General features: G+C 38.7%; 4 protein-coding genes across 4 annotated transcripts; 1 reads left to right on the top strand and 3 right to left on the bottom strand.

Moving 5' to 3' along the window:
- Window positions 1–1822: 1822 nt before the first annotated feature.
- LOC125903339 (G-protein coupled receptor 4-like) lies at window positions 1823–4084 on the bottom strand. Its single transcript, XM_049600209.1, has 4 exons — window positions 4029–4084; window positions 3354–3462; window positions 2493–2701; window positions 1823–2394 (listed from the first exon to the last, which is right to left on the bottom strand). Exons 2-4 carry the CDS (start codon window positions 3444–3446, stop codon window positions 1959–1961), a joined length of 738 nt encoding a protein of 245 aa, XP_049456166.1. The 5' UTR covers window positions 3447–3462; window positions 4029–4084; the 3' UTR covers window positions 1823–1958.
- Window positions 4085–9602: 5518 nt separating this feature from the next.
- LOC125903336 (G-protein coupled receptor 4-like) lies at window positions 9603–11428 on the top strand. Its single transcript, XM_049600208.1, has 3 exons — window positions 9603–9770; window positions 10365–10558; window positions 10872–11428. Exons 1-3 carry the CDS (start codon window positions 9603–9605, stop codon window positions 11371–11373), a joined length of 864 nt encoding a protein of 287 aa, XP_049456165.1. The 3' UTR covers window positions 11374–11428.
- A 2321-nt stretch (window positions 11429–13749) lies between these two features.
- LOC125903334 (G-protein coupled receptor 4-like) lies at window positions 13750–15430 on the bottom strand. Its single transcript, XM_049600206.1, has 3 exons — window positions 15269–15430; window positions 14339–14526; window positions 13750–14257 (listed from the first exon to the last, which is right to left on the bottom strand). Exons 1-3 carry the CDS (start codon window positions 15428–15430, stop codon window positions 13750–13752), a joined length of 858 nt encoding a protein of 285 aa, XP_049456163.1.
- A 2651-nt stretch (window positions 15431–18081) lies between these two features.
- On the bottom strand, window positions 18082–24279 carry LOC125903841 (uncharacterized). The gene is made up of 4 exons (XM_049601004.1): window positions 23902–24279; window positions 21523–21710; window positions 21368–21431; window positions 18082–18303 (listed from the first exon to the last, which is right to left on the bottom strand). The coding sequence occupies exons 1-4, from the start codon at window positions 24277–24279 to the stop codon at window positions 18268–18270; spliced, it is 666 nt and encodes a 221-aa protein (XP_049456961.1). The 3' UTR covers window positions 18082–18267.
- Window positions 24280–26087: the final 1808 nt, after the last annotated feature.

Raw genomic sequence — 26087 nt, 5'->3', positions numbered from 1 at the left:
GCTTGCTGGGTAAACTTACTGGTTAACCTGCTCTTGTTCACTGTGATGGCTTCAACAAATGTAAATTAAATTTGTTTTGTATTAGCTTGTTAATTGTAAGTTGATGTCTATTATTATTATAGTTTAATTACAGAAGCAAATGAGATATTATTTTTTGATACACAGAGCTCATTATAGCCGCCACACTGTCTGATTCCTAAAGCTTTATTTGAACAGTTTTTGTATGTGCAACACAGAAAGAGCATTTCAATTAAAAATGTTTCTAAACAAAAATGATAATGTTTGCCTTTGACTCATTCAGTAAATCAAAACCAAGTGGCAACCAAGTGGCTAAAACATGAAGCCAACATTTAAGTGTCTTAAACTGCAGTTCCTCTAATGGCCACTTGAGGCTGGCTCCAGAAGCCAGTCAATCCTTATAGACCTCCACGTTCAAATGCCCAACTTTACAGCAGAAACAAACATGTTTACAGCTTGGTACAAAAAAAGAGTTTTGGTCTCTATAGCTAATTTCAACATTCATGACAACTGTATGGGGAATTAATTTTTATATAACTCACACAGTCAGACACAGATGAATGTCTTCTGGACAACTGTTAGGTCAGCAGTCTTTCCCATGGTTGTGGTTGATTGAAGGTTCAGGAAACCTTTGCAGGTGTTTTGAGTTAATTATCTGATGAGCTCTTCCTCTTCTCAGGACTGTGTGAGTCCACAATATGTACCATTTTCACTTTCTGAAATAACTGATGAGAAATATTGAACTTTGTCACGATATTTTGATTTTTTGAGATGCGCCTGTAAGGCACAATATGCATTAGTGCGAGAGGGAAGTGGGGTTGATAAAACACCACAAAGGAAGTTGTAATCAGCCCATGCATGTTAAGTCTGTATGTTCAAGACTTGGCTGTTCTGATGAGTAAATAGCAGCTGAGCTTGTTGCAGGTTTATATATCCTCAATCATGTGGATCATATTGGTGATCATATGTATTGGTGATTTGCAGTTGAAAAGTTTCGCAGATGTCTATTACAATAAAGCTAAAGGCATCTACTTTATATAGCAACCATTGTTTCAACAGCATTTCATTAGTAAGTGTTTGACTACAAATGCTGCAGCTGTTAGAAACAGCACTTAAAACTTGTGTATGCCTGTTACATTTGCCTCAAAAGGATAAAAAGAAATGAGTGTCTCTTCAGTTATAGCCAGATTAAAGAACATAAACATCGAACTTACCATTTTATAAGTAGCATCTGATAGTTACACATGATCCATATCTCTTATCTTCTTGGCCTTATGCACATGAAATATACTTGACACAAACTGGCTCAGTGAATGTGAAGGAAGGGAGTCCACACCAGATGTATACAATAAGCTGATTTATTTAAAACCAAAGTCATCTTTAACTGGGAGTGGAACAGCATCAGCAATGAAAGCAATACATGGATGCACAAGATGTGTGCTGTGGTGTTGACTAATCAGCCCAGACATCTAAGCCCACAATCATCTGTCACGTCAGTGACCAATACTGTCTCTGTGTGTCACTGGTTCTTCTTGAGAACTTTGTCGACATACATGCACCAACACACTGACCCATTTCATCTGACTTCATTTTACCATGTCAATGAATTAGTACCTACTTCTGCTGTTCTGTTTTTCCATTAGCATCACTGTGAAGTAAGAATTTATCAATATTGTTCAGCACATTGCAGCTGTTGCGTAATCCTGCTCTGAATCACTTCCTACGTGCCTCCCACGAAAACAGCAAAACTATTTGTATAAAATAAAGATTAAAAGATCAAAACAAACACAGTTTGGGACAGACACACATTAGCTATAACCAGTGGAGTCTTTAAGCCTGGCTGTCTGAGGCCTCAGCCCTGAATGTTTTATGAATAGCCCTGGATCTCTGTCTCTCTTTCTCTGCCTACATGAAGCTGACTGTGGACATTTTGTCATCATTCACACTGGACTGCTGATATCATCACTGTCCATTCTGCAACAACACACAGAAGCCAACAGCTTGTCAATGGTCCCTTTCCTCATGAAAATATACAGAAATAAGTCTGCCAGAGGACTAAACTGCACAAATGTGAAAGACAGGTTGCTTAGCTTACGTTCATCAATATCACTGCTTTCCTGTGCCAGGAACAAAATAATGGTGGGCAGGAACAACAGTGTGTAAATAAGCAGCACCAGGACCAACATTCCTACAATTCTTCGTTTTTCGTCAGAGTGGACAGAGATGGAAGCAGACAGGGCTTTGAGGGTCCCACCAAGGAAGAATATGAGCAGTGGGAGAGGAAGGAGGAGGAGGATGCCAATGATGGTTGCTGAGTTCCCTCCAGTGATGGTTCGTCTGAAGCGGTACCACAGTGGGCAGGCGATGACCAAATACCTGCAATACAAGACAGACACAGCTTCAGAATGATATCATAACACAATGACTGAACACAGAAGTAGGTACACACATTGACAGGATAGACAGACAGCTACCTTTCCAGGGCGATGCACACCATGAAACCAATACTGGCCACCAGACAATAGTTGTAGATGAAAAATAAAATCAATTCAGTCAGAGAAATAAATCCACCACTGAGTATCCAGTTCTCAGGTAGCACCCAAGCGATCAAGCAGCAGAGCTGAATGAGGTCGGTAATGAGAAGGTTGATGACGTAGATCGGAACAACATGATCATCTTTCACCTGCAAGAAAACATTGGTGCAAGTTAGAAAGCAGTTGTGAACATGAGGTCCACCTCCTCCCAGATGTGTCATTTTGCTGTGCCCAGAATTTGTTATCAGAGCCATTTATTCACTTTTCATCACGCTCTGTTTTGTGCTGAATGAAATATCAGAAAAGACACACAGTCACTGACGAGGTTTACATGCACAAAATATTCAGTTTTTGCCTTTATTCTGAAAAGACAATATTCCTACTAAGGTGTTTACATGGATAATATAAAAGGATATTCCACTAATATTCATGTTTACATGCAGCCGTGCATACTCTGATAAACATGCCCGTGGAACATGGGATCACTCCTCAAACCTGAATAATACCCTCATATCCCACATGTTTTATTTGGAATATGCAAATTTGGAAAAAGGCCTAATTTGGAATATCCAGACAGAATATGCTGTTTTCATGACCAGCATCAAATTCCAAATATTGGCATATTCAGATTAGTAATGGGAGCTTTATGTGCACTGTAACTATGGAGTAATATTTTTCCTGTGAATGTATAAATCATCACAATAATTCATCCAGTCCCCTGACACCTGGCCCCTAACCTAGATCATGATTTTGGCACAGACAGTAAATAAATAAATATGGTAAAAGTAAAAATATACATACCAGAGAACGAACAGCATAGATGGCCACAAGGGTCAAAGGAAGGCCGATACACATGATGATGATCGTCACCACTTTCATGATGAAATCGTCCATTCTTCAGAGTAAAAACCTGGTGTTTAAGAGATCAAGTTATAGAAAGGGACCATATTGTACACTATACCCACAAAAAAACAACAAAAAAAAAACTTGTTGAATGCCCCTCTGCCCTCTGATTATGGAGGAAGAGGTTCACATGGATGAATAATCTCCAATGTCTTTTATGTGCTGATTCATGCTCTTATTTTACAGAAACAACATTAACTGAATCATAAACTGACTGTATCCTGTCCTGGGTTACAAACATATAATCAATTAAAAAAACTGCTCAAGCTAAGTGGACTCACTTCCTGAAATGTCTACGCAGTCGTGATAATTTCTGTTCTGTCTTACAGTTTTAATTAATTCAAAACTCTGTAGCTTTCTGCGTGTTTTTTGTAACCTTTTCTGCCATTTCATCAAACACATCTTTGTTACGCAATCACTCTCTCTTTTAATAATTTAAAGAAAAAGACAGATAATAATCCAAATGAAATAAAACACAGATGGTTTGAACACAGTATTCTGTACTCTGCAGTTAAAAAAATAATTTGAAAAAATCTCTACATACAGGAAAAAAAGTAATGTCACAACATTTACCTTTGAACGCTGCAAGACCACACCAGAATAAGTCCTCTGTACCAATGTGTGATGCCTCCAGACGCTTTACAATAAATATGGTAAGTCAGGAAATGCCATGGGTTCCTGTTAATCTACACCTCCTCATCTAAAGAAGAGAGAACAGAAGTGGTCAGCCACTAACATCCAATATGTGGTAAAGACGCATCAAGATACCATTTTATATTCTGAAATAATGAAATAATTATATAATAATACTGAAATAATCTCTTAATTAAATTAAAGACCATCTTGGGATGGGATCATTCCATAAAATGTGGGCCAGGGCGTAAAGTGGAGCGTCAATGGCCCCTTCCTTGCCCCCCTACTTCGGGCCCCTGTGCTCGGACTGCATCCATCTACGAACTCGGTCTTCATTTTGATCTCAGCTACACATCTGTAATTTTCTGTGACTGCATCTTGCATGTTGCGACCCTTTCTCATTGACTAAATCTATCCACAGACAGACAGAAAGACAGACAGACATATAAACACTTGGCAAAGTACTGAAAACCACTTCTGTTGCACTTCCTGTTACAATAGGCACCACCAGAAACACATGTTGTCATGATGACACACACACACACACACACACACACACACACACACACACACACTAGTGAGGAAATCCTAAGAAAATTCTGAGTAGTTTGATGTTTTCTTAGAATTTCCCCTTAAAGTTAAGACTAGCTCCTTGTCCTTGACAAAATAGAAGGAAAAGACTTGAATAATATTATTATTATGATGGGAAAAGCCTTTATATTTAAAGCTACAAAAAAACAGTTAAAAATTGAGCGTTTTAAAATGTTTTTGAAATTTCAGTGGACTATAGAAAAAGACATTAATAGAAACAAAGAACAGTGTGCAATTTTTGAATGTGGGAAATTTTGAGTTTGAGTGAAGGCTGGTCTTAATAACAGAAATTGTGGTGACGGAAGGCCTTTGTTTATTTTTTGTTTATTTTTGTCTGTTTATCTTTTTTGCTATCAATTTACTTATTATTATTCTTGAAATCTGATCTCTTTAAAAACTATAATATGAAGTTAATTTATCTTTGTTCTCTTTTTGATCATTAAGCCCTTAGGCTGCTGTTTGTCCTGTTGATGGTGGTTTCTGTTTTTTGTGTGTTTTTGTGAAGATGTATGTTTTGTTGTTTTAATGTCTTTTGTAAACTGTGTTATGTGTTGTATATTTTTAGATTTGTTTGTGTCTTGTCCTTGTATTTAGTTGCTGTGGTTGTTTTGTGTATAATAAAAAAAAAAAAAAAAAAAAAAAAAAAAGACTAGCTCCTTGTAAAGATAAAAGTTATTCACAGAGCATCTTGGACTTTAAAAGAGCTCCTAAGTTGAAAAACTGTTTGGAGTAGAGAGGAGGACTTTACGTGGTTTAAGAGTTTCTTAATCAGAGAAGAAAATGGTGAAAACACAAAGAGGTCAGAGAAATATTCTCCAAACACTAGATGACAGTGAGTTAATGAAATGCCACAGATTAGTTTGTGCAGGGATATTTGTGATCGATCTCATTAGAGATACACACACATTTCCCACCTAACACTATAACACCAGACATAAAACAATCACAACACTAAGATATTTGGAAAACTGTAAAAATGCATCAGTGCAGCAGTGATGACTTTGGTCTGTGTGAAACCTTCCATCAGCACAGTGATCACACTAACAATGACAACACTTTCACAGTCAGCAGTTCATTTCATTTCCACTGGGTGTCCACACTGTGCAGGCTCATAATGGGCTGTGTATCTGACAACCAATCAAATGGACAGGTGTTGTTTCTGTAAAATAAGAGCATGAATCAGCACATGAAAGACATTGGAGATTATTCATCCATGTGAACCTCTTCCTCCATAATCAGAGGGCAGAGGGGCATTCAACAAGTAGTGGAGCATCGAGTAAAGAAGACGGTCAAAACGTCCTAAACACGTTTACATGAACATTAAACATTACATTAAATTACTGAAACAACTGAACAGTGTTCTGTGGCTGCAGAAAAGACCTCACAGCAGCATACACAATATTGTAACCAGAACATGTTGTACCTGAAACTGTATTATTTGATTAAATTATGTGATCAGAAATCTAAAAAATATTGAGCTTAGATTTTTTTTTGTTTTTCATTTTTTTTGTGGGTATTGTGTACAATATGGTCTGAGTCCAGAGTAGTATTGAGATTTGGCATGAGAAATGGAGTCCTTATAGAGCGTTAACTGAGCTAAGTAGATATCTTTGTGGATATCGAGACCGGTTTTCCTGAAGAGTCTTTCAAGCTGTCGATTTTGGGATTTCATGGAACGGAGATGTGGGGTGAACCAGGGGGCAGACCGGGTAAAGGAGACAGAGCGGGATTTGACAGGAGCAAGTGTGTTGAGTATATTGGAGAGTCCATTATTGTACTGTGTGACGAGATCATCGGGGGTGGAAGTGGGGTCCGGAGTCAGAGTGGTGATGCAGGAGGAGAGGGAGTCCATGTTAATGTTCTTAATATTGCGGTATGAGATGATACGGAGAGGTTTGGAGATAGAGAGCTGGAGGGTGACGTTAAAAGAGAGGAGGAAATGGTCCGTAATGTGAAGTTTGTCAGCAGTACAGTTGGAGGTGAGACCTGAGCAGCAAATTAAATCAATTGTGTGACCTTTATGTGTGTGGAGAAGTCTGCAAACTGTTGGAATCCAAAGCTGTCAAGTAGTGATGAGAAATCCATGGTGAGGGGAAGAGCAGTATTGTCCATGTGGATATTGTGGATATTAGTTTAAACTTTTATCAGGGCGATCTGTACAGCATTATGTTGGCTCATTGTTTGGGGTTTTTAGTTTTTTAAAAATTATGGAATTTTGTAGATATTCATGGTCGCCAGAGGATGAACCCCACTGACCTTGTTCATCTCCTGACTTTTCCCTTCGCACCATTAAGAGGTTAATGTTTGTTTTATTTGTTTTGTTGTTGTTGTTGTTGTGAAATGTCTCGACAAGTATTGGACTGGATTATCTTTTTGTTTTCTTTTGTTTTCTTTTTTTGTTTTTTTTTTAAATGATACTTTCATGGTGCCCAGAGGTTGAATCATCATAACTTTTATGATCTGACTTTTTATTTATTACCATCATCAGGTCAAACATTCTGATTAGTCCAATACTTTTCCATCATACTGTATATCAGTGGAATTCATAATTAACCTCTGTTAACATGTTTCCTTCTACTGTTATATGATCCTCTCTGAAATGCATGTCATTATGAGAGAGGCTCACCTTGCAAACACAAACATGACACTCAAACTGTGACCTCAGTCTGGTGCATCCATTTGATAAATACAGAGGAACATGCGTTTGGTCCAGAATGTATCATATCTGTGCCTAAAAAACAGGTGCAAAAGCTGCAGTAAATCAGGCCTTTGTTATTACAGTAACTATGCTTACATGCACAATAATATCCCACTATCAAGCTGAATATGCCAATATTTGGAATTTGATGCTGGTCATGAAAACAGCATAGATATTCCAAATTAGGCCTTTTTCCAAATTTGTACATTACGTATAGAATAGAATATTTCTCTGACCTCTTTGTGTTTTCACCATTTTCTTCTCTGATTAAGAAACTCTTAAACCACTTAAAGTCCTCCTCTCTACTCCTAACAGTTTTTCAACTTAGGAGCTCTCTGAAAGTCTAAGATGCTCTGTGAATAACTTTTATCTTTACAAGGACCTAGTCTTAACTTTAAGGGGAAATTCTAAGAAAACATCAAACTACTCAGAATTTTCTTAGGATTTCCTCACAAGGAGCAACTCTTAGCACTAAGATAGTTTGTGAATATGGCCCCTGGTGAAGACTGGCAAGTTTTAAGTGATAAACAGTAGTCAGACTGTATCTGCTATTTCAGTGTGTCAGGCTCCAACATGCCTGTTGATTTATAGTACAAACTTTGTAGGATAATAAATCAGCAAGACAAGTCTCATGTGCACATATTTTGAGGGGTTTCTGTAGTTATTTTGCATCAGTCTGGTGTTGGTTGCAAAAATATTAATCAGTAGCTCTCATGGAGCAGAATTGTGTCTTGACAGATGACAGACAGATCACTTCAGTAAGACACTGCAGATGGAACAGATACTTGTTTTATGTTTTGTGCCATTATTTTGTTATGACCAGTTATGTTGTGCAGCTCCTCTAAACTTTTAGCTGAGGTAAAGGTAGGCAGTCATGTCGGATACCTAAGTGGAAAAACATAAGCTAAATTAACCCTTCAAGTTCACCATGTATGTCATAACTGGCCCACAACAGAATAATGCACCCATAAGCACTTGAAGAGAAACTGTGAAAATATTTACCTGCAGCAGCAATCAGGTGTTGTTCTCACTTTGTAAGAAAATTACAGATGTGTAGCTGAGATCAAAATGAAGGCCGATGCAGATGGATGCAGTCCGAACACAGGGGCCGGAAATAAGGGGGCAAGGAAGGGGCCGTTGCCGCTCCACTTTACGCTCTGGCCCACATTCATTTAACGTCACGGATCGCTGTATTGTGGCGGGAATGATCCCATCCCAAGATGGTCTCTGATTTTATAAGAGATTATTTCAGAATATAAAATGGTATCTTGATGCGTCTTTCCCACATATTGCATGTTAGTCGCTGACCACTTCTCTGCTATCTTCTTTAGATGAGGAGGTGTAGATTAACAGGAACCCACAGCATTTCCTGACTTACCATATTTATTGTAAAGCGTCTGGAGGCATCACACATTGGTACAGAGGACTTATTCTGGTGTGGTCTTGTAGCTTTCAAAGGTAAATGTTGTGACATTACTTTTTTCCTGTATGAAGAGATTATTTCAACTTATTTGTTTAACTGCAGAGTACAGAATACTGTGTTCAGACCAACTGTATTTTATTTCATTTGGATTATTATCTGTCTTTTTCTTTAAATTATAAAAAGAGAGAGTGATTGTGTAACAGTGTAACAAAGATGTGTTTGATGAAATGGCAGAAAAGGTTACAAAAAAACATGCAGAAAGCTACAGAGTTTTGAATTAATTAAAACTGTAAGAAAGAACAGAAATTACCACGACTGCGTAGACATTTCAGGAAGTGAGTCCACTTAGCTCCAACAGTTTTCTGTTGATTATATGTCATGTAACCCAGGGCAGGATACAGTCAGTTTATGATTCAGTTAATGTTGTTTCTGTAAAATAAGAGCATGAATCAGCACATAAAAGACATTGGAGATTATTGGTCCATGTGAACCTCTTCCTCCATAATCAGAGGGCAGAGGGGCATTCAACAAGTAGTGGAGCATCGAGTAAAGAAGACGGTCAAAACGTCCTAAACCCGTTTACATGAACATTAAACATTACATTAAATTACTGAAACATCTGAACAGTGTTCTGTGGCTGAAAAAAAGACCTCACAGCAGCATACACAACATTGTAATCAGAACATGTTGTACCTGAAACTGTATTATTAGGGGTATAGTGTACATTGTTCAGTGATATCACTGATCAGTATGGTCACTTTCTATAATCTCATTTCTTAAACAACAGGTTTCACTCTGAAGAATGGAAGAAGTCAACATTTACAACACTTCACAGAACAACAACAGCAGCCTCACCTATGATTACGAATATTATAAACAAGTTGTATTCATCATGAAAGTGGTGACGATCATCATCATTTGTATCAGCCTTCCTTTGACCCTTGTGGCCATCTATGCTGTTCGTTCTCTGGTATGTATATTTTTACTTTTACCATATTTATTTATTTACTGTCTGTGCCAAAATCTTGATCTAGGTTAGGGGCCAGGTGTCAGGGGACTGGATGAATTATTGTAATGATTTATACATTCACAGGAAAAGTATTACTCCATAGTTACAGTGCACATAAAGCTCCCATTATTAATCTGAATATGCCAATATTTGGAATTTGATGCTGGTCATGAAAACAGCATATTCTGTCTGGATATTCCAAATTAGGCCTTTTTCCAAATTTGCATATTCCAAATAAAACATGTGGGATATGAGGGTATTATTCAGGTTTGAGGAGTGATCCCATGTTCCACGGGCATGTTCATCAGAGTATGCACGGCTGCATGTAAACATGAATATTAGTGGAATATCCTTTTATATAATCCATGTACATGTAAACCTCATCAGTAACTGTATGTCTTTTCTGATATTTCAGACAGCACAAAACAGAGCGTGATGAAAAGTGAATAAATGGCTCTGATAACAAATTCTGGGCACAGCAAAATGACACATCTGAGAGGAGGTGGACCTCATGTTCACAACTGCTTTCTAACTTGCACCAATGTTTTCTTGCAGGTGAAAGATGATCATGTTGTTCCGATCTACGTCATCAACCTTCTCATTACCGACCTCATTCAGCTCTGCTGCGTGATCACTGTGGTGCTACCTGTGGACTGGATACTACCTTGGACTGGAATGATTTCATATCACATCTACAACTATTGTCTGGTGGCCAGTATTGGTTTCATGGTGTGCATCGCCCTGGAAAGGTAGCTGTCTGTCTATCCACTATGTGTGTACCTACTTCTGTGTTCAATTCGGTAAAGATCAAAAAACACGCACATCCGACAGTGAAAATTCAGGCTGATGGATCAAAAAAGTATATACGTGAGAAATAAAGAGATGATCTGCACACACACAAGTCTGAGGAAGAGCCTGCTGGCTCGAAACGTTACACCATGATTGAATACATTTTTCTATGGGAGCTTCAGTTGGTATGCGGATCATCTCTTTTTTTTACCTTCTGTGTTCAGCCATTGTATTATGATATCATTCTGAAGCTGTGTCTGTCTTGTATTGCAGGTATTTGGTCATCGCCTGCCCACTGTGGTACCGCTTCAGACGAACCATCAAGGTCTCTGTGCTGGTCTGTGTCGTGGTCTGGGCCCTTCCTGCTGTCATTTTCTATCTCCTCCTTACTGGAAGGAACTCACTAACCATTGGTGGCATCCTCCTCCTCCTTCCTCTCCCACTGCTCATATTCTTCCTTGGTGGGACCCTCAAAGCCCTGTCTGCTTCCATCTCTGTCCACTCTGACGAAAAACGAAGAATTGTAGGAATGTTGGTCCTGGTGCTGCTTATTTACACACTGTTGTTCCTACCCAGCATTATTTTGTTCCTGGCACGGGGAAGCAGTGACATCGATGAATATAAGCTAAGCAACCTGTCTTTCACATTTCTGAAGTTGAGTCCTCTGGCAGACTTATTTCTGTATATTTTCATGAGGAAAGGGACCATTGACAAGCTGTTGGCTTCTGTGTGTTGTTGCAGAATGGACAGTGATGATATCAGCAGCCCAGTGTGAATGATGACAAAATGTCCACAGTCAGCTTCATGTAGGCAGAGAAAGTGAGACAGAGATCCGGGGCTATTCATAAAACATTCAGGGCTGAGGCCTCAGACAGCCAGGCTTAAAGACGCCACTGGTTATAGCTAATGTGTCTGTCCCAAACTGTGTTTGTTTTGATCTTTTAATCTTTATTTTATACAAATAGTTTTGCTGTTTTCGTGGGAGGCACGTAGGAAGTGATTCAGAGCAGGATTACGCAACAGCTGCAATGTGCTTAACAATATTGATAAATTCTTACTTCACAGTGATGCTAATGGAAAAACAGAACAGCAGAAGTAGGTACTAATTCACTGACATGGTAAAATGAAGTCAAATGAAATGGGTCAGTGTGTTGGTGCATGTATGTCGACAAAACTCTCAAGAAGAACCAGTGACACACAGAGACAGTATTGGTCACTGACGTGACAGATGATTGTGGGCTTAGATGTCTGGGCTGATCAGTCAACACCACAGCACACATCTTGTGCATCCATGTATTGCTTTCATTGCTGATGCTGTTCCACTCCCAGTTAAAGATGACTTTGGTTTTAAATAAATCAGCTTATTGTATACATCTGGTGTGACTCCTTCCTTCACATTCACTGAGCCAGTTTGTGTCAAGTATATTTCATGTGCATAAGGCCAAGAAGATAAGAGATATGGATCATGTGTAACTATCAGATGCTACATATAAAATGGTAAGTTCGATGTTTATGTTCTTTAATCTGGCTATAACTGAAGAGACACTCATTTCTTTTTATCCTTTTGAGGCAAATGTAACAGGCATACACACGTTTTAAGTGCTGTTTCTAACAGCTGCAGCATTGTAGTCAAACACTTACCAATGAAATGCTGTTGAAACAATGGTTGCTATATAAAGTAGATGCCTTTAGCTTTATTGTAACAGACATCTACGAATCTTTATAATTGCAAATCACCAATACATATGATCACCAATATGATCCACATGATTGAGGATATATAAACCTGCAACAAGCTCAGCTGCTATTTACTCATCAGAACAGCAAAGTCTTGAACATACAGACTTAACATGCATGGTCTGATTACAACTTCCTTTGTGGTGTTTTATCAACCCCACTTCCCTCTCGCACTAATGCATATTGTGCCTTACAGGCGCATCTCAAAAAATCAAAATATCGTGACAAAGTTCAATATTTCTCGTCAGTTATTTCAGAAAGTGAAAATGGTACATATTGTGGACTCACACAGTCCTGAGAAGAGGAAGAGCTCTCATCAGATAATTAACTCAAAACACCTGCAAAGGTTTCCTGAACCTTCAATCAACCACAACCATGGGAAAGACTGCTGACCTAACAGTTGTCCAGAAGACATTCATCTGTGTCTGACTGTGTGAGTTATATAAAAATTAATTCCCCATACAGTTGTCATGAATGTTGAAATTAGCTATAGAGACCAAAACTCTTTTTTTGTACCAAGCTGTAAACATGTTTGTTTCTGCTGTAAAGTTGGGCATTTGAACGTGGAGGTCTATAAGGATTGACTGGCTTCTGGAGCCAGCCTCAAGTGGCCATTAGAGGAACTGCAGTTTAAGACACTTAAATGTTGGCTTCATGTTTTAGCCACTTGGTTGCCACTTGGTTTTGATTTACTGAATGAGTCAAAGGCAAACATTATCATTTTGTTTAGAAACATTTTTAATTGAAATGCTCTTTCTGTGTTGCACATACAAAAACTGTTCAAATAAAGCTTTAGGAATCAGACAGTGTGGCGGCTATAATGAGCTCTGTGTATCAAAAAATAATATCTCATTTGCTTCTGTAATTAAACTATAATAATAATAGACATCAACTTACAATTAACAAGCTAATACAAAACAAATTTAATTTACATTTGTTGAAGCCATCACAGTGAACAAGAGCAGGTTTACCAGTAGGTTTACCCAGCAAGCATGTGCCTGGTGAGGTTATGATGATCTAGAGGTCCCTCTTGAGGTTTATTCCCAATTGTAAAGCTCTGACTCACCACTGTGAGTTATACTCTCAGGTAGGATGACCTGATCTGGCCTGATCTCTTTTTATAATTTATAAGCTCTTGTCTGTAACTTGTAACATGTTTTTATTTATGCTGTTACCTGTCTTAGCTAGTTCTCCCTTGAAAATTGAGACTAATTAAGACTAAATAAAAAAAATTAAGTAAAAGACAAGGCTTCTTTGTATCCACAGTTCGATGTCTTATTGGATGCCGTATCAGTAGATGATAGAATCTGTTCTGTCACTCCCCTTTCTAGCTGCCTGCATGTCTTCTTCTGTATTCTCCCCTTCCCCTCTTTCTCTGTCTAAATGAAGCTGACTGCGGACATATTGTCATCATTTATACTGTTGAACTGCTGATATCATCGCTGTCCATTCTGCAACAACACACAGAGGCCAACAGCTTGTCAGTGGTCCCTTTCCTCATGAAAACATACAGAATTAAATCTGCAAGAGGACTCAACCTAAGAAACACAGAAGACAGGTCCTTTGAAGTATTGTTATACCTGTCTCGTTCTGCCAGGAGCCAAATGATGCTGGGCAGAAATAGCAGCATGTAAATAAGCAGCACCAGGACCAACATTCCTACAATTCGTCGTTTTTCATCAGCGTGGACAGAGATGGAAGCAGACAGGGCTTTGAGGGTCCCACCCAGAAAGAAAATGAACAGTGGGAAAGGAAGGAGGAAAAAGATGGCACAGATGGTGTCTGCGACCTCTACAAAATCCCAGAAAACTAAAGTGATTACACAGATAAGAGGAAGGGCCCAGACCACGACACAGACCACCAGAGAGACCTTGATGGTTCGTCTGAAGCGGTACCACAGTGGGCAGGCGATGACCAAATACCTGCAATACATGATAGACACAGCTTCAGGACTATATACATTGGTCAGTAGCTCCACACACACTGGATAGACAGATAGCTACCTTTCCAGGGCGATGCACAACATGAAGCAAACACTGGCCACCAGACCAGAGTAGTAAATAATAAAGATGATTTTGTATATCTTGCTGCCCTCAGGTTGTGCCACCCAAACAATCATGCAGCAGAGCTGAATGAGGTCGGAAATTAGAAGATTGATGACGTAGACTGGAGCAACATGATCATTTTTCACCTGCAAGAAAACATTGATCAAAGTAAAAAAGGTATTGTAGACATTCTGGACTGCACCTCCTCCCAAATATGTACTGCATATATTGTAACTTCAGTCAGAGACATTTATTTTGGGGCCATTAGTTATGGATGTATTTAGTCAAAAACAAAACACGGACCAATCAAAAAATTTTTTACATGATGGCATTAAATGAAAAGTCAGATTAATGAAGTTAAGATAAGTTAAACTCTTCGCACCATGAATGTTTGTATTTTTTTTTTTATGGCAATCTCTCTAATGATTGTTGAGATTCCCCCCCCCCACCCCTCCACCCCCCAAAAAACAAAAAACAAAAAACATCCAATAACATCAACATCATAGTGGAGCTAAAGGAAAAGTTAGTGGACTTCATCCTCTGGGGACCATGAATATCTACAAAATATCCTATGTTTTTTGTATATTAAATTAAAAAAAACAATGTCGTGCAAATTTCTGTGAAAAAAGTTTTAACTTCATGGTGCCATTGACTATACACTTTAAGAGACAGCTGGATGGGGTCACACATGTAATCTACATGGGTTTAGGGTTCAGTCAGCTTCATGTACATTTTCAAAATGGAGTAATTCTTTAAATTTATAGATCATTACAACATTCCATACCAGCCTCTGACACCTGGCCTCCAACTCAGATCGAAAGCCTTTACAGAGACACAACACATTCGGTAAATGAGTAAATAAATAAATCTCAGTTATAATATACATACCAGAGAACGAATAGCATAGATGGCCACAAGGGTCAAAGGAAGGCCGATACAAATGATTATGCTCGTCACCACTGTCATAATGAATCCAACTTCTTCATTAAAATCATAGGTGAGGCTGCCGTTTTTGTCCTGTGAAATGTTGTTAATGTTGACTTCTTCCATTCTTCAGAGTGAAACCTGTTGTTTAAGAGATGAGGTTATGGAAATGGAACATGTTGCCTAATATCTGCCGTTATCTAGCATTATCGCACACAAACACGAAAACAGTCGGCCTACATCCACTCTTAGAAAATTAATAAATGCTAAATATTTGTTGCATTATCTGCTAATATTATTCAGTCAAATAATACAGTTTCAGATAGTGCAACAAATCCCGCTGCCGAACATTGTTCAACCGTTTCAGTGATTTAATGTAATGTTAATATCAATGCATATTGACTGGCGTACCTTTGCTCTCCGGAGAGGATGTTTACATGAGAAATCAGTCCACTTGGTGAACCATCTGTATTATCTTTTTGTGTACAGATTTGTGTAGCCATTTCATGAAGCATCATAAACTGAATCAGTACCTGAATGTAAACAGTCTTGGGTTACGTAATCTTATTATCACAGCACAAATAACCTTTGCATATTTCAGCTGTCATGTTTTCCTGAAAAACTGGCTGTATCACTATAAATAGCTCCCAGTAGATTAATGATTTAGGACATACAGTAAATGCTACAAAATGTAATAACAGTATTAATGATGAAAAAAGCCTTTGTAAAATGCTCTAGACATATAAGCTCACTAGTATACTTTATCTATTGATTGAAAAACACAGTAGTATGTACAGCTACAGTCCAAATCTGTCCACTTCTTAAAGGTCCCATAATCATTTCCTGACTGTTTGTAGTGTCCGTATCTTTTTCAATAATCCATATAATATATGGTCACAAAATTTACCTGTGAAAGCAGCAAGACCCGACCTGAATGAGTTCTCACCAGTGTTTGATGTGGTGTTCGGCATCCAGAAAGTTTACAATAAATATGGTTATTTGTAACACGTAGTAGAGGAGATTTAGATTATCATTATCTCTAAAGGAAGAGAGGAAACAGGCACAAAATGCATTAGTGTGAGATTAATAAAACACGATAAAGGAAGTGGTTATCAGTTAATTCATGTTAAGTCTGTACATTCAAGACTTTGCAGTTTTGATGAGTCAGCAGGTGCAAATATCCTTGATCATGTTTATCCAGCAGTAATGTTATTTCCATTAAGTGTCAGATTTAACTATAAAAAATGTATGACTCAAAGCTTACTCTGAACATTAATATGCAAGTGCACGTAAACTGTTGCACACAAGCATGTATCAGGGACACCACATCCCCACAGTGAGCATTGAGCAATGAGTACAGCACTGATAATCATCTTCTTCTGAACAGATATCAATTTGTGGTTGAAAATGTTATGGATTTCCTGCTATAAACATGGAGTTGATATTTGGTTTCATCATGTCTCATATGTTCCTCTGATATGTGTGTCCTGAAAATGCAAATCTTCTTCTCTCAATAATGCCCTGAATACAACATGATACACTTACAGATGTGTTAATGTTCAGATATGAGTTTGTTAATAACAAGAGTCTTACTGCTTAGAAAGGAAATGGGACATTTAAAGGTCTAGTGTGTAGGATGTATCAGCATCTAGTGGTGAATTTGCTAACTACAACCAGCTGAATCTTCTCCCCTCTGCCGAGAGCTACGGTGGCCGATGACAAAGCGTGAAATGCCTTATCTAGAACCAATGGTTTTCCATTCTAGGCTAGAAACAATATGTATAGGTACATTATTTACGGTAGGTCCTGCCCGAGCACAGCACATCTTGCCTCCAGCATTTGAAGACATACCTGAGGAATGGCAGTGGCCATACGTGCAACAGTACCCTGGCATTCTTGACCATAATCATCAGGAGGACCAAAGAACTGGACGCAGATAAAATCATCGATGCCTTTACCAGCAATCACAATAACAGACGGTCTATTCTTCTGTAAAGACGTCTTGTGGTGAGTAACAATATATTAGCCTGTCATGAGCTGCCATTCTTTTGTATTGCTCTGCTATATCCAGGGTTGCCTCCTCATGATTGGGGAGCCCAGCAAAATTAAAATAAAGACGTGTTGTTGGTGGTCCCTCTAATTCCACAGTGTGCATGATTTTTTGTTGATTTGGACTCTGTGTGCTTATATTGGTAGGCTATATCCACAACTCCTTAGCACCTCCAATTAATACTCAAACCCCCCCTCCACCTCCAGTAAAAATCGTCTGCCGCCGCCACTGACAACATGGCATGCTCCTTGGCAGAGAAGATATAAACAGCTCATAAATGGGATGGAGCTCAGACTAGAAGTTTTGTCACAAATAACACCGTTTAACTGAATGTTAGTGGATTTCACATGTTGCAAATGTTCACTGGAACGTACAACCCCCGATTGGAAAAAATCTGGGAAGCTGTGTAAAATGTAAATAAAAACAGAATGCAATGACTTAATAATCTTTTCTGGACCTATATTCAATTGAAAAAAGTGCAAAGACAAGATGTTTTATGTTCAAACTTACTAACTTTATTGTTTTTTTGTAAATATACACAATTTGAGACATTCTACAGATAAGCAGGTTAATTGGTAACAGATTAAATAAAGATAAATAGACAGTAGTTGACTTTATTATTGGTCAAAAACAGCAAAAACAAAAATACAGTTTTGGATAGACATACATTAGTATAACCTGTGTCGCGCAAGTTACTGAAAATAATGATTAGTTACAATAACCACTCATTTCAAAAGTAAGTGAATCACTTTTATAACTAGAATGTGCATTTCCTGAAGAAATGCAGTGTGAGAGCTGGAAGCAGCTGATGTAAGCTACAGCCCCAGCAGAAATTTTTCAAATCTTTTAACACCACCTACTATACAGATCAAATTGTATCACAACCTTGCTATCTAACAGGGTAAGCTGACCATTACCACGGCTTAACCACAGAGCCAGCAGGGAGTCCCTGAAACACAAAGTAGAAATATACATGTTGTTGCTGTGGTACAGCTCTCACTAATTCTACAGAGCAATGAATCAAGGAGGGCATGTTGAAGAGGAAGGTGAAGAAGGAGGAAGATGGAAAAAAAGAGGAGGAAGACAAATGAGAAATACGGGAGGGTCTGCCAGCAAAACTGCCTCGACCATACTATTTAAAACTTCTTACATTAAAAGATCATGTATTTCTTATTTACAAAGCACAATGCCTGACTAGATATACAACAATGTTTAGTCTGCATCAACCAGGTCGCAAACTCCTTTACCATCCTTAAACACCACTGTTAAGTCAAGAACTTGTTGAACTAACTGCCAACTGAAAAGCTGAAGACTGGCTTCACACTACGACCTAGGCTGTCACCAGGGTTGCATGTAAAGGCAGATTTCAACTGGTATAAAAAAAATCAGTTATCAAGACGAAATTCTGAAAATATTTACACTTCATCTAGAGCAGTGTCATTAGTTCACTTTCAGTTCAGTCAGTTTAATATATTTAGCGCCATATTTGTACTAGGCCATGTCATCGAGCTAGTTTGCTGTCTCTGTTAAGTAGCTGTCCATTAGTCACTCATTCTACAGCAGGAAATGACACTTCAAAATAAAAGCTCTGTGCCGGGGATTCACTGTACTTCAAAAAACACAACAAAAACAACATTTTTTTTTTTTTTTTTTTTTTTTTTACAAACTTGACACGTTTGTGAGTCAAATCCGGTCCATTCACAATGAACCTGCGACCCACCAGTTGGGAACCACTGATCTGGACAACATAGAGATGTCTGTAATTTATTATTACGTCGTACGAGACAAAGTCGTGTTTAAAGATGTTCTAATTTCCACTGACTGCAGTAGTGTACATGAGGATAGCATTCAAAATATTGCCAAAAAATTTTTTGTTTTTAGTGTTGCCGTGGGACAGCGGTGGACAAGACACCTGTACAATTTTTTATCCATGAGAGTAAAATGAAAAACAACTGTTTCATAGACATTTGACATTAATTTCTCATCATGACAGACATAATGAAACAAAGTAATAAAAGTTATTTACAGAAACAAACACACCAAAATGTATTCTTTGTAACTTTAACAGTAATTTAAACCCATAGAATAAAATTTTTAAAAAATGTATAAAATAATGGACGTAGCTATTGCAGCGTCACCCACTGGTTTGCGGACTCCCGTTTTGCGGCCTTGAGTTTGGCATTTTGACAGTTGCCGAGCTGGTTCTTGGAGCTAGAAGTGACCGTATTCTGACCAGAGGGTGGAGCTGTGGAGGAGCGAGGGTTGGATCTGACTCAGAATGTGGCACACCTCGCATACAGTCTGTCACTCAACCGATAATTATGCGTAACTTAAAGCCTTCATAAAATACAAATGAATAAGTACTATAAAAACCACCCCTGTACACTTGTCATGAATGTTGAAATTAGCTATCACGACCAAAACCGCGTTTTGTACCAGGCTGTAAGCATATTTATTTCTGCTGTAAAGTAGGCATTTCAACATGGGGATCTATGGAACTACAATTATTGGCACTTCTGATTTGGATTCATTTTCAGCCCTGGAGGTTGCTGCTTGTGCAAACCCTGCACAAAAATTAAAATGTGGGAACCCATGAGCTATAAGTTTGATGACAATTTAGCCTCTGGGGCAGTGACCAATATTTTGGGAAATCCAGTTTTGCCACGTTTTGTCTACTGTGAGCAAATTGAGACAGGTCCACATGAATCTATGACTGTAGATAAATTAGAAAAAAGCTCATAAAAAGCTATGCTGTCATCAGATGATAGCTGATAGGTTCCATGATTGCATTTCAAGCAACTGAGTTCCACCTCTTTTGCTCTCCACATGGTCTGTTTACCTGCAGGCAACCAATGCCCACTCAAACATGACTGGTCAATACTACTCGGACCACAAACTGAAACCAGAATGCCTCTGATACCAAACTCTTGTACTGTTGCCAACTGCATACATGTGCAGATATCCATTTACAGAGATTACATGGACTACAACTCATCAATTTTGTCCCTAATGTCGAGAAAGGTAAAATAAAATATACTGCATGCAATAGTCCACCTTCCACTTTGCCTTCCCCCCTCTCTGTCACACTCTCTTTCAAACACACACACACACACACACACACACACACACACACACACACACACACAAGAAGGAGGGACTGAGCGCTTCTTCCTTGAGCCTGGCATTACTACGGGTGATGTTAGATCATAAACAGAAAAAAATGTGGGGATAGGCTACTTTTGTCTGCTATGATTAAGACAAAAATTAAAACTAATGAGCCCATTTAAATTTCTTTTTCCACCAAAAATGGAAAAACAGAAATGCATTGTCTTGTAACATACTACTCCCAGTACTGGTTGCATTGATTACTGTATTGTATTAAACAAATCAAAATGTATGTATTAAACAAATCAAAATGTATAGAGAAAATATCCTAAAGGCTTGGAAGTCATGTCAATCGATGACAAAATCTCATCTCTATCCTTTCTTTTTATTTCTCCCTTTTCTCTCTCACCCTCTTTCTCTGCCTACATGAAGCTGGCTGCCATCATTCAAACTTGAATGACAGAACTTGAATTTGAACTACTGATATCATCACTGTCCATTTTGCAACAACACACAGAAGCCAACAGCTTGTCAACGGTCCCTTTCTTCATGAAAACATACAGAAATAAATCTGCAAGAGGACTTAACTTGAGAAACGTTAAAGACACGTTGCTAAAAGTTTTGTTGAATTTAGCTCCCACTACCAGGGACCAACTGATGCTCGGCAGGAAGAGCAGCATGTAAATAAGCAACACCAGGACCAACAGTCCTACAATTCGTCGTTTTTCGTCAGAGTGGACAGAGATGGAAGCAGACAAGACTTTGAGGGTCCCACCAAGGAAGAATATGAACAGTGGGAGAGGAAGGAGGAGGAGGATGGCGAAAATGACTCGTTTGACCCTAAAATTAATCCAGAAAAAGAAAGGGAGGAAATAGACAAGAGGAATGATCCAGACCACAACACACACCAGCACAGAGATCTTGATGGTTCGTCTGAAGCGGTACCACAGTGGGCAGGCGATGACCAAATACCTGTAATACAGACACAGCTTCAGAATTACATCACAACAGAATGGTCAGATACAGAAATCGCTCCACACATACTGGATTAACAGACAGCTACCTTTCCAGGGCGACGCACACCATGAAGCAAACACTGGCCACCAGACAGTATACGTAAATATATGTGAATGTATCAATGACTGTCCTGTCCTTAGGTTGCGCCACCTCAAAGATCATGCCGCAGAACTGAATGAGGTCGGAAATGAGAAGGTTGATGACGTAGATTGGACCAACACGATCATTCATCACCTGCCAGAAAACATTGGGAAAAGTGAGGGAAGCATTTGTAAACATGTTCACTTTATCCCAGACATGTCAAGTCACATTACAAAAGTTACTGCAAATCAATCTCTGGGCACCATGAATGTCTGCATCATATCTTACAGCAGTTCATTCAATAGTTGATGAGACATTACATTAAATACCACAAACGTTAACTTCATAGTGATGCTAAAGGAAAAGTCAGGGATAAACAAGGTCAGAAAGCTTCATCCTGTGGGGACCTTGAATATCCACAAAATTCCATACATTAGATATCTTTCAGTAAAAACCCCAAATAGTGTTTTCCTTTGAGTTGTAACGAAATGTTGCCATTAATCTCTACAGTTTAAAGGCCCTGACACACCCAGCCAATGGTAGGCCGTTGGTCAGTGTTGGGCTGTCAGCGATTATCTGTTGCCATAGTTGCTGCGGTGTGTCATGCAATGTTAGTGCACATTAAGTCTCGTTGTCTTCTTTTCTTTTCAGTTCAGCGCACGAGAAGAGAAATGGAAGTGAGGAAAGTAAACAAAGGGCTTAAGTTGAGAGCGAATGTGACTGAAACAAACTTGTTATACAAGGTAAGATTTATTTTCTAGCCGCTGAACTCTTAAGCAGAAACGTTACTGATATTTTGTGTTAATTTTCACAGTTGGGTATAACGCATTACTTTGTACCGTCCTTCAGCTCCGAAACAGCAACGACTGTCTTTTGGTTCTAATAACGGATATAATGTTAAACCAGTCCGAAAGAAGCCATGAAGCTTGTGGCTCGCTACGTGGTAGAAGAAATGCTGCCCTTGTCTACGGTGGAGTCTAAAAAAAAAGATGGAGGAGGACTTGCTGACAGACAGGTCAGACTCAGTACTTGCATTATGCCTGGTACACACTACACAACCTTTCTGTCCGTTCTGAAAGTCACTATGTCACATTACACGATTGTGGAGTCATAAACTCGTGCCGTGACTTAGCCGGCAGACATGACACACTACACGGTGGTACTCACCAATTATCCCCGGTCGTCTTCACGATGTGTGTGATGTCATTGGGTTATTCTTGTCCTATTTTTATGACTTTTACTATTATTTGAGTCACTGTGTCTGTTCATGTGCCGGCCGAAATGTTGTCGGAGTCATCTAAAAGCGTCAGCGGATGGCAGGAGCTACATTTGAAGCACCTTAAGCAAACATTCAAGCTACTGGATCCTCCACAACCAAGTTCCTACAAATGTTTCACAATAAAAGCCTATTTAGAAAATGGAGGGATTCTCTCAGCCGAGGTTATAAGGGGCTTTTAATTTGAAAGAAATTCAGGAAGTGTTGAGCTTAAAACGACGGCACGATATGTTAACTTTATAAAGACAATGGGAGCATATAAAAAGTAAGAATATAAAACCACAGAGGGATTAATAAATAACGGACTGTCTATAATAATATAGTAATGTAATGTTATTACTTTATGTCCGACTGTGAGGATGTACCATTGTTTGCTAGCTTGATGCTAATGACAGTAAGGTTAACTCAGCGGGTTGACAAAGTGCCTCTGCTGTATCACACCATCATTTCCCCCTTTTACTCTGTGTGGTAACATCCCTAGAGGAAATATTAAAAATGCTGGGGTGTTGTTGTCATACAGTTGTCTACGGCAGCAGATCGTTCTGTGTTTCTACTGGTCAAAGTGACGGCTGTGTTGGGAGAATTGGATCTCAGTGAAGGGCAAGTGGTCCATAACTTTAATTTTGGAGACAAAAAATGTAGGCTTAGCGCCCTGTGGTCCATTGCCCAATAGGAAATGTAGAATACTCAAAAGTACTTTAAAAGTGCTTGAGTTACTTTACTCAGGAAGTAACGCAGTAAAGTAACTGGTTACTTTAAAAAAAAGTAATGCAGTAAAGTACTTTGATTACTTTTAAAGTAACCCTTACCCGACTGTGCTGGATTGTGTTGTTAATGTGTTAACTGGCTAACTCGCGTCAGGGTTATGTACTGTAGTGGTTTGGAGTCTTATTTGCTTGCATGCACATTTTATATTATAAAGTAAGTTATTCCCAATTTCCCATTGATTTTTAGATCGTTACAACACTTCATCCCAACCCCCTGTCACCAGATCAGGGCCCCATACCCAGATAAAGATTCTTGGCGCACACACACAGTAAATAAATAAATCTACCATAATGCACATACCAGAGAATAAAGATTGTAGATGGCCATGAGGGTCAGCGGAAGGCCGATGCAAATAATTATGCACGTCACCACGTACATGATGAATCCAGCTTTGTCATTATAATCGTAGTACCCAAAGGGGGTGTAAATATAATCACTGGAGCCCAAAGTGATGTTGCTGTAATTACTGGAGCCAAAGGTGATGTTGTTATGATTATAGATGGCAGTGGGGGGGTAGGGGACTTGGGGAAATATTTGAGAGACATAGTCATTGTAGATTTCATTGTGTGAGTCAACAAAGAAGGAGTTGAAGGTAGGTACTTTTATGTAGTAGTCGCCACTGTAGCTGTCATAATAGCTTCCGTCCTGTGAGGAGCTGTCATTGTTGAAATCTCCCATTCTTCGGTGAAACCTGGTGTTTAAGAGATCAAGTTATAGAAAGAAAGAAGTTGCTTATTGTCTACCTAATGTTGTCAAGTAGGGGTAACAATACATGTATTCTTATATTACTGGAAGACCTTTCACCAACAATCATATTGTCACAACACACAAAGCTGTTTTGCATATCTCAGCTCTCATCTTTCCCTGGAAAACTATAAACATCACATTAATACCTCTCTGTGGGTTGACCAGAATATACAGTAAACCCAAAACAGAAAAGGTGATAATAGAAATAAAAATGATAATAATAGATACAGAGACTCAGTTTCTGGAATTTCTTAACAGTACCACCAAATTCTTCCCGAAACTTTCTGAAAACTGCAAATATAACTATAAATACCTTTCACTGGATTGGTCAGAAAATGCAGTAAATACAAAACACAAAAGGTAATAATAATAAGAAGAAGAAGACAAAGATGAAAAAGAAGTCTTTGTAAGCATTTTCTAGATATACAGATTCCTGACATTTCTAAACTGTATCACCTGATTCTTTTTTTAATTCTTATTCCAAATGCTGTAAATGTTACTAATGTATTTAGCTTTTTCAGAACATTTTTATTCTCTGCTATCTCTTTGTTACACAATGACATACTTACACTTCAAAATTGTATTAAAGGGCAGAAGAGAAAAAACAAGCAAATTACCAGAAAGTGGTTTAACTGAAGTAAAGTGTACACCCTCGGTTCAAAGCTGTTGCACAATTTGCACATTAATTTTTATGACTTTGTAATTCTGTGTCCCTAACATCAATCTTTACATACAGAAAAAAAAAAGTGTTATGTCAGAAAATTTACCTCTGAGAGCTCGAAGACCACAGCGACCTGGATGAGGTTTTGACACCAATGTCCCTCACATCCAAAAAGTGTACAATAAATATGGCTGTGATCACAAAACAGACAGTTTCATGATAATCTGCGCATGCTTCTAAAGAAAGGTAGGCAGGCAAAAACGCAGTGTATGCAAAGTACATCACATCGCTTTAATCAACAGGAAAGACACATGTTGTAGTTGGTTGTGTGTGCAGGCAGCTGTCATCACTTCTTTGTCTTTTGTCCATCAAAATACTGAATATGATTTGCATTGGCTGGTGTTATTTATACTCTATTTGTTTGTTACACAATCAGATACTTTTGTTTCGTACATGTCAAATTTGAATATTCGGGGCATAAGTAACTAGTTTGACTGCAGTATGTTGTCATCCTACAGCCCTTAACTGTCAGCTTCTCACATTTAATTCAATGTATAGTTTTTGTGTTAGATAAGCATAGACTGAGAGAAGTAATGCAAAATACACCATACCTTCAAAAGCTCCAGGACCACGACCTCGTCGCCATCTTGGTTTTTTGGAGGCAGAAGGGACCACATTTGAATGACAGCTGTGGAGGAGCGAGGGGTGGACCTGGCTCATAAGGCCCAGACACACCAAACTGACTTCAGAGAACTAGCAGCAACAAAGGCCCCTGTGCTGCGCTGCCTCACACTGCCGTGTCTTAGCCAAAAAGTCGTACATGAACACACCACACTGAAGGCTAACAAGCACGTATGTCCTGTGTCTGCGTGAGAAGAGACGTACCCCTCCATACCAGTAGATGGTGGTCCTCTATAATAGTCATACAAAAAGGGAAACCGGAAGACCGTCTTCATGCTAGTTAGCCAGTTAGCACATTAACAACATAACCCAATGTTATAAGAGCAGAGCATATTTACCATGCGCCAGTGAACAATAAGAAACTATCAAGAAACGTTTCTGCAAAAGAGCTCAATGG

The sequence above is a fragment of the Epinephelus fuscoguttatus genome, linkage group LG16 (genome assembly GCF_011397635.1).
Source record: "Epinephelus fuscoguttatus linkage group LG16, E.fuscoguttatus.final_Chr_v1".
NCBI lineage: Eukaryota > Metazoa > Chordata > Actinopteri > Perciformes > Serranidae > Epinephelus > Epinephelus fuscoguttatus.
Note: the sequence above shows the minus strand (reverse complement) of the source record. Positions and strands in the feature narration are given on the sequence as shown.

What these genes read in the sequence shown, in the direction of transcription:
- LOC125903339 (XM_049600209.1), bottom strand. Translation starts at nt 3,446, where the DNA reads ATGGACGATTTCATCATGAAAGTGGTGACGATCATCATCATGTGTATC. An exon ending in TCTATGCTGTTCGTTCTCTG is followed by an intron (nt 2,702 to 3,353) that starts GTATGTATATTT and finishes GTTTTCTTGCAG; the next exon opens with GTGAAAGATGATCATGTTGT. An exon ending in GTGTGCATCGCCCTGGAAAG is followed by an intron (nt 2,395 to 2,492) that starts GTAGCTGTCTGT and finishes CTTGTATTGCAG; the next exon opens with GTATTTGGTCATCGCCTGCC.
- LOC125903336 (XM_049600208.1), top strand. Translation starts at nt 9,603, where the DNA reads ATGGAAGAAGTCAACATTTACAACACTTCACAGAACAACAACAGCAGC. An exon ending in TCTATGCTGTTCGTTCTCTG is followed by an intron (nt 9,771 to 10,364) that starts GTATGTATATTT and finishes GTTTTCTTGCAG; the next exon opens with GTGAAAGATGATCATGTTGT. An exon ending in GTGTGCATCGCCCTGGAAAG is followed by an intron (nt 10,559 to 10,871) that starts GTAGCTGTCTGT and finishes CTTGTATTGCAG; the next exon opens with GTATTTGGTCATCGCCTGCC.
- LOC125903334 (XM_049600206.1), bottom strand. Translation starts at nt 15,430, where the DNA reads ATGGAAGAAGTCAACATTAACAACATTTCACAGGACAAAAACGGCAGC. An exon ending in TCTATGCTATTCGTTCTCTG is followed by an intron (nt 14,527 to 15,268) that starts GTATGTATATTA and finishes GTTTTCTTGCAG; the next exon opens with GTGAAAAATGATCATGTTGC. An exon ending in TTGTGCATCGCCCTGGAAAG is followed by an intron (nt 14,258 to 14,338) that starts GTAGCTATCTGT and finishes CATGTATTGCAG; the next exon opens with GTATTTGGTCATCGCCTGCC.
- LOC125903841 (XM_049601004.1), bottom strand. Translation starts at nt 24,279, where the DNA reads ATGGGAGATTTCAACAATGACAGCTCCTCACAGGACGGAAGCTATTAT. An exon ending in GTGTGCGTCGCCCTGGAAAG is followed by an intron (nt 21,432 to 21,522) that starts GTAGCTGTCTGT and finishes TCTGTATTACAG; the next exon opens with GTATTTGGTCATCGCCTGCC. An exon ending in CCATCAAGATCTCTGTGCTG is followed by an intron (nt 18,304 to 21,367) that starts GTGTGTGTTGTG and finishes TTTGTGTTTCAG; the next exon opens with GGACTCCCTGCTGGCTCTGT.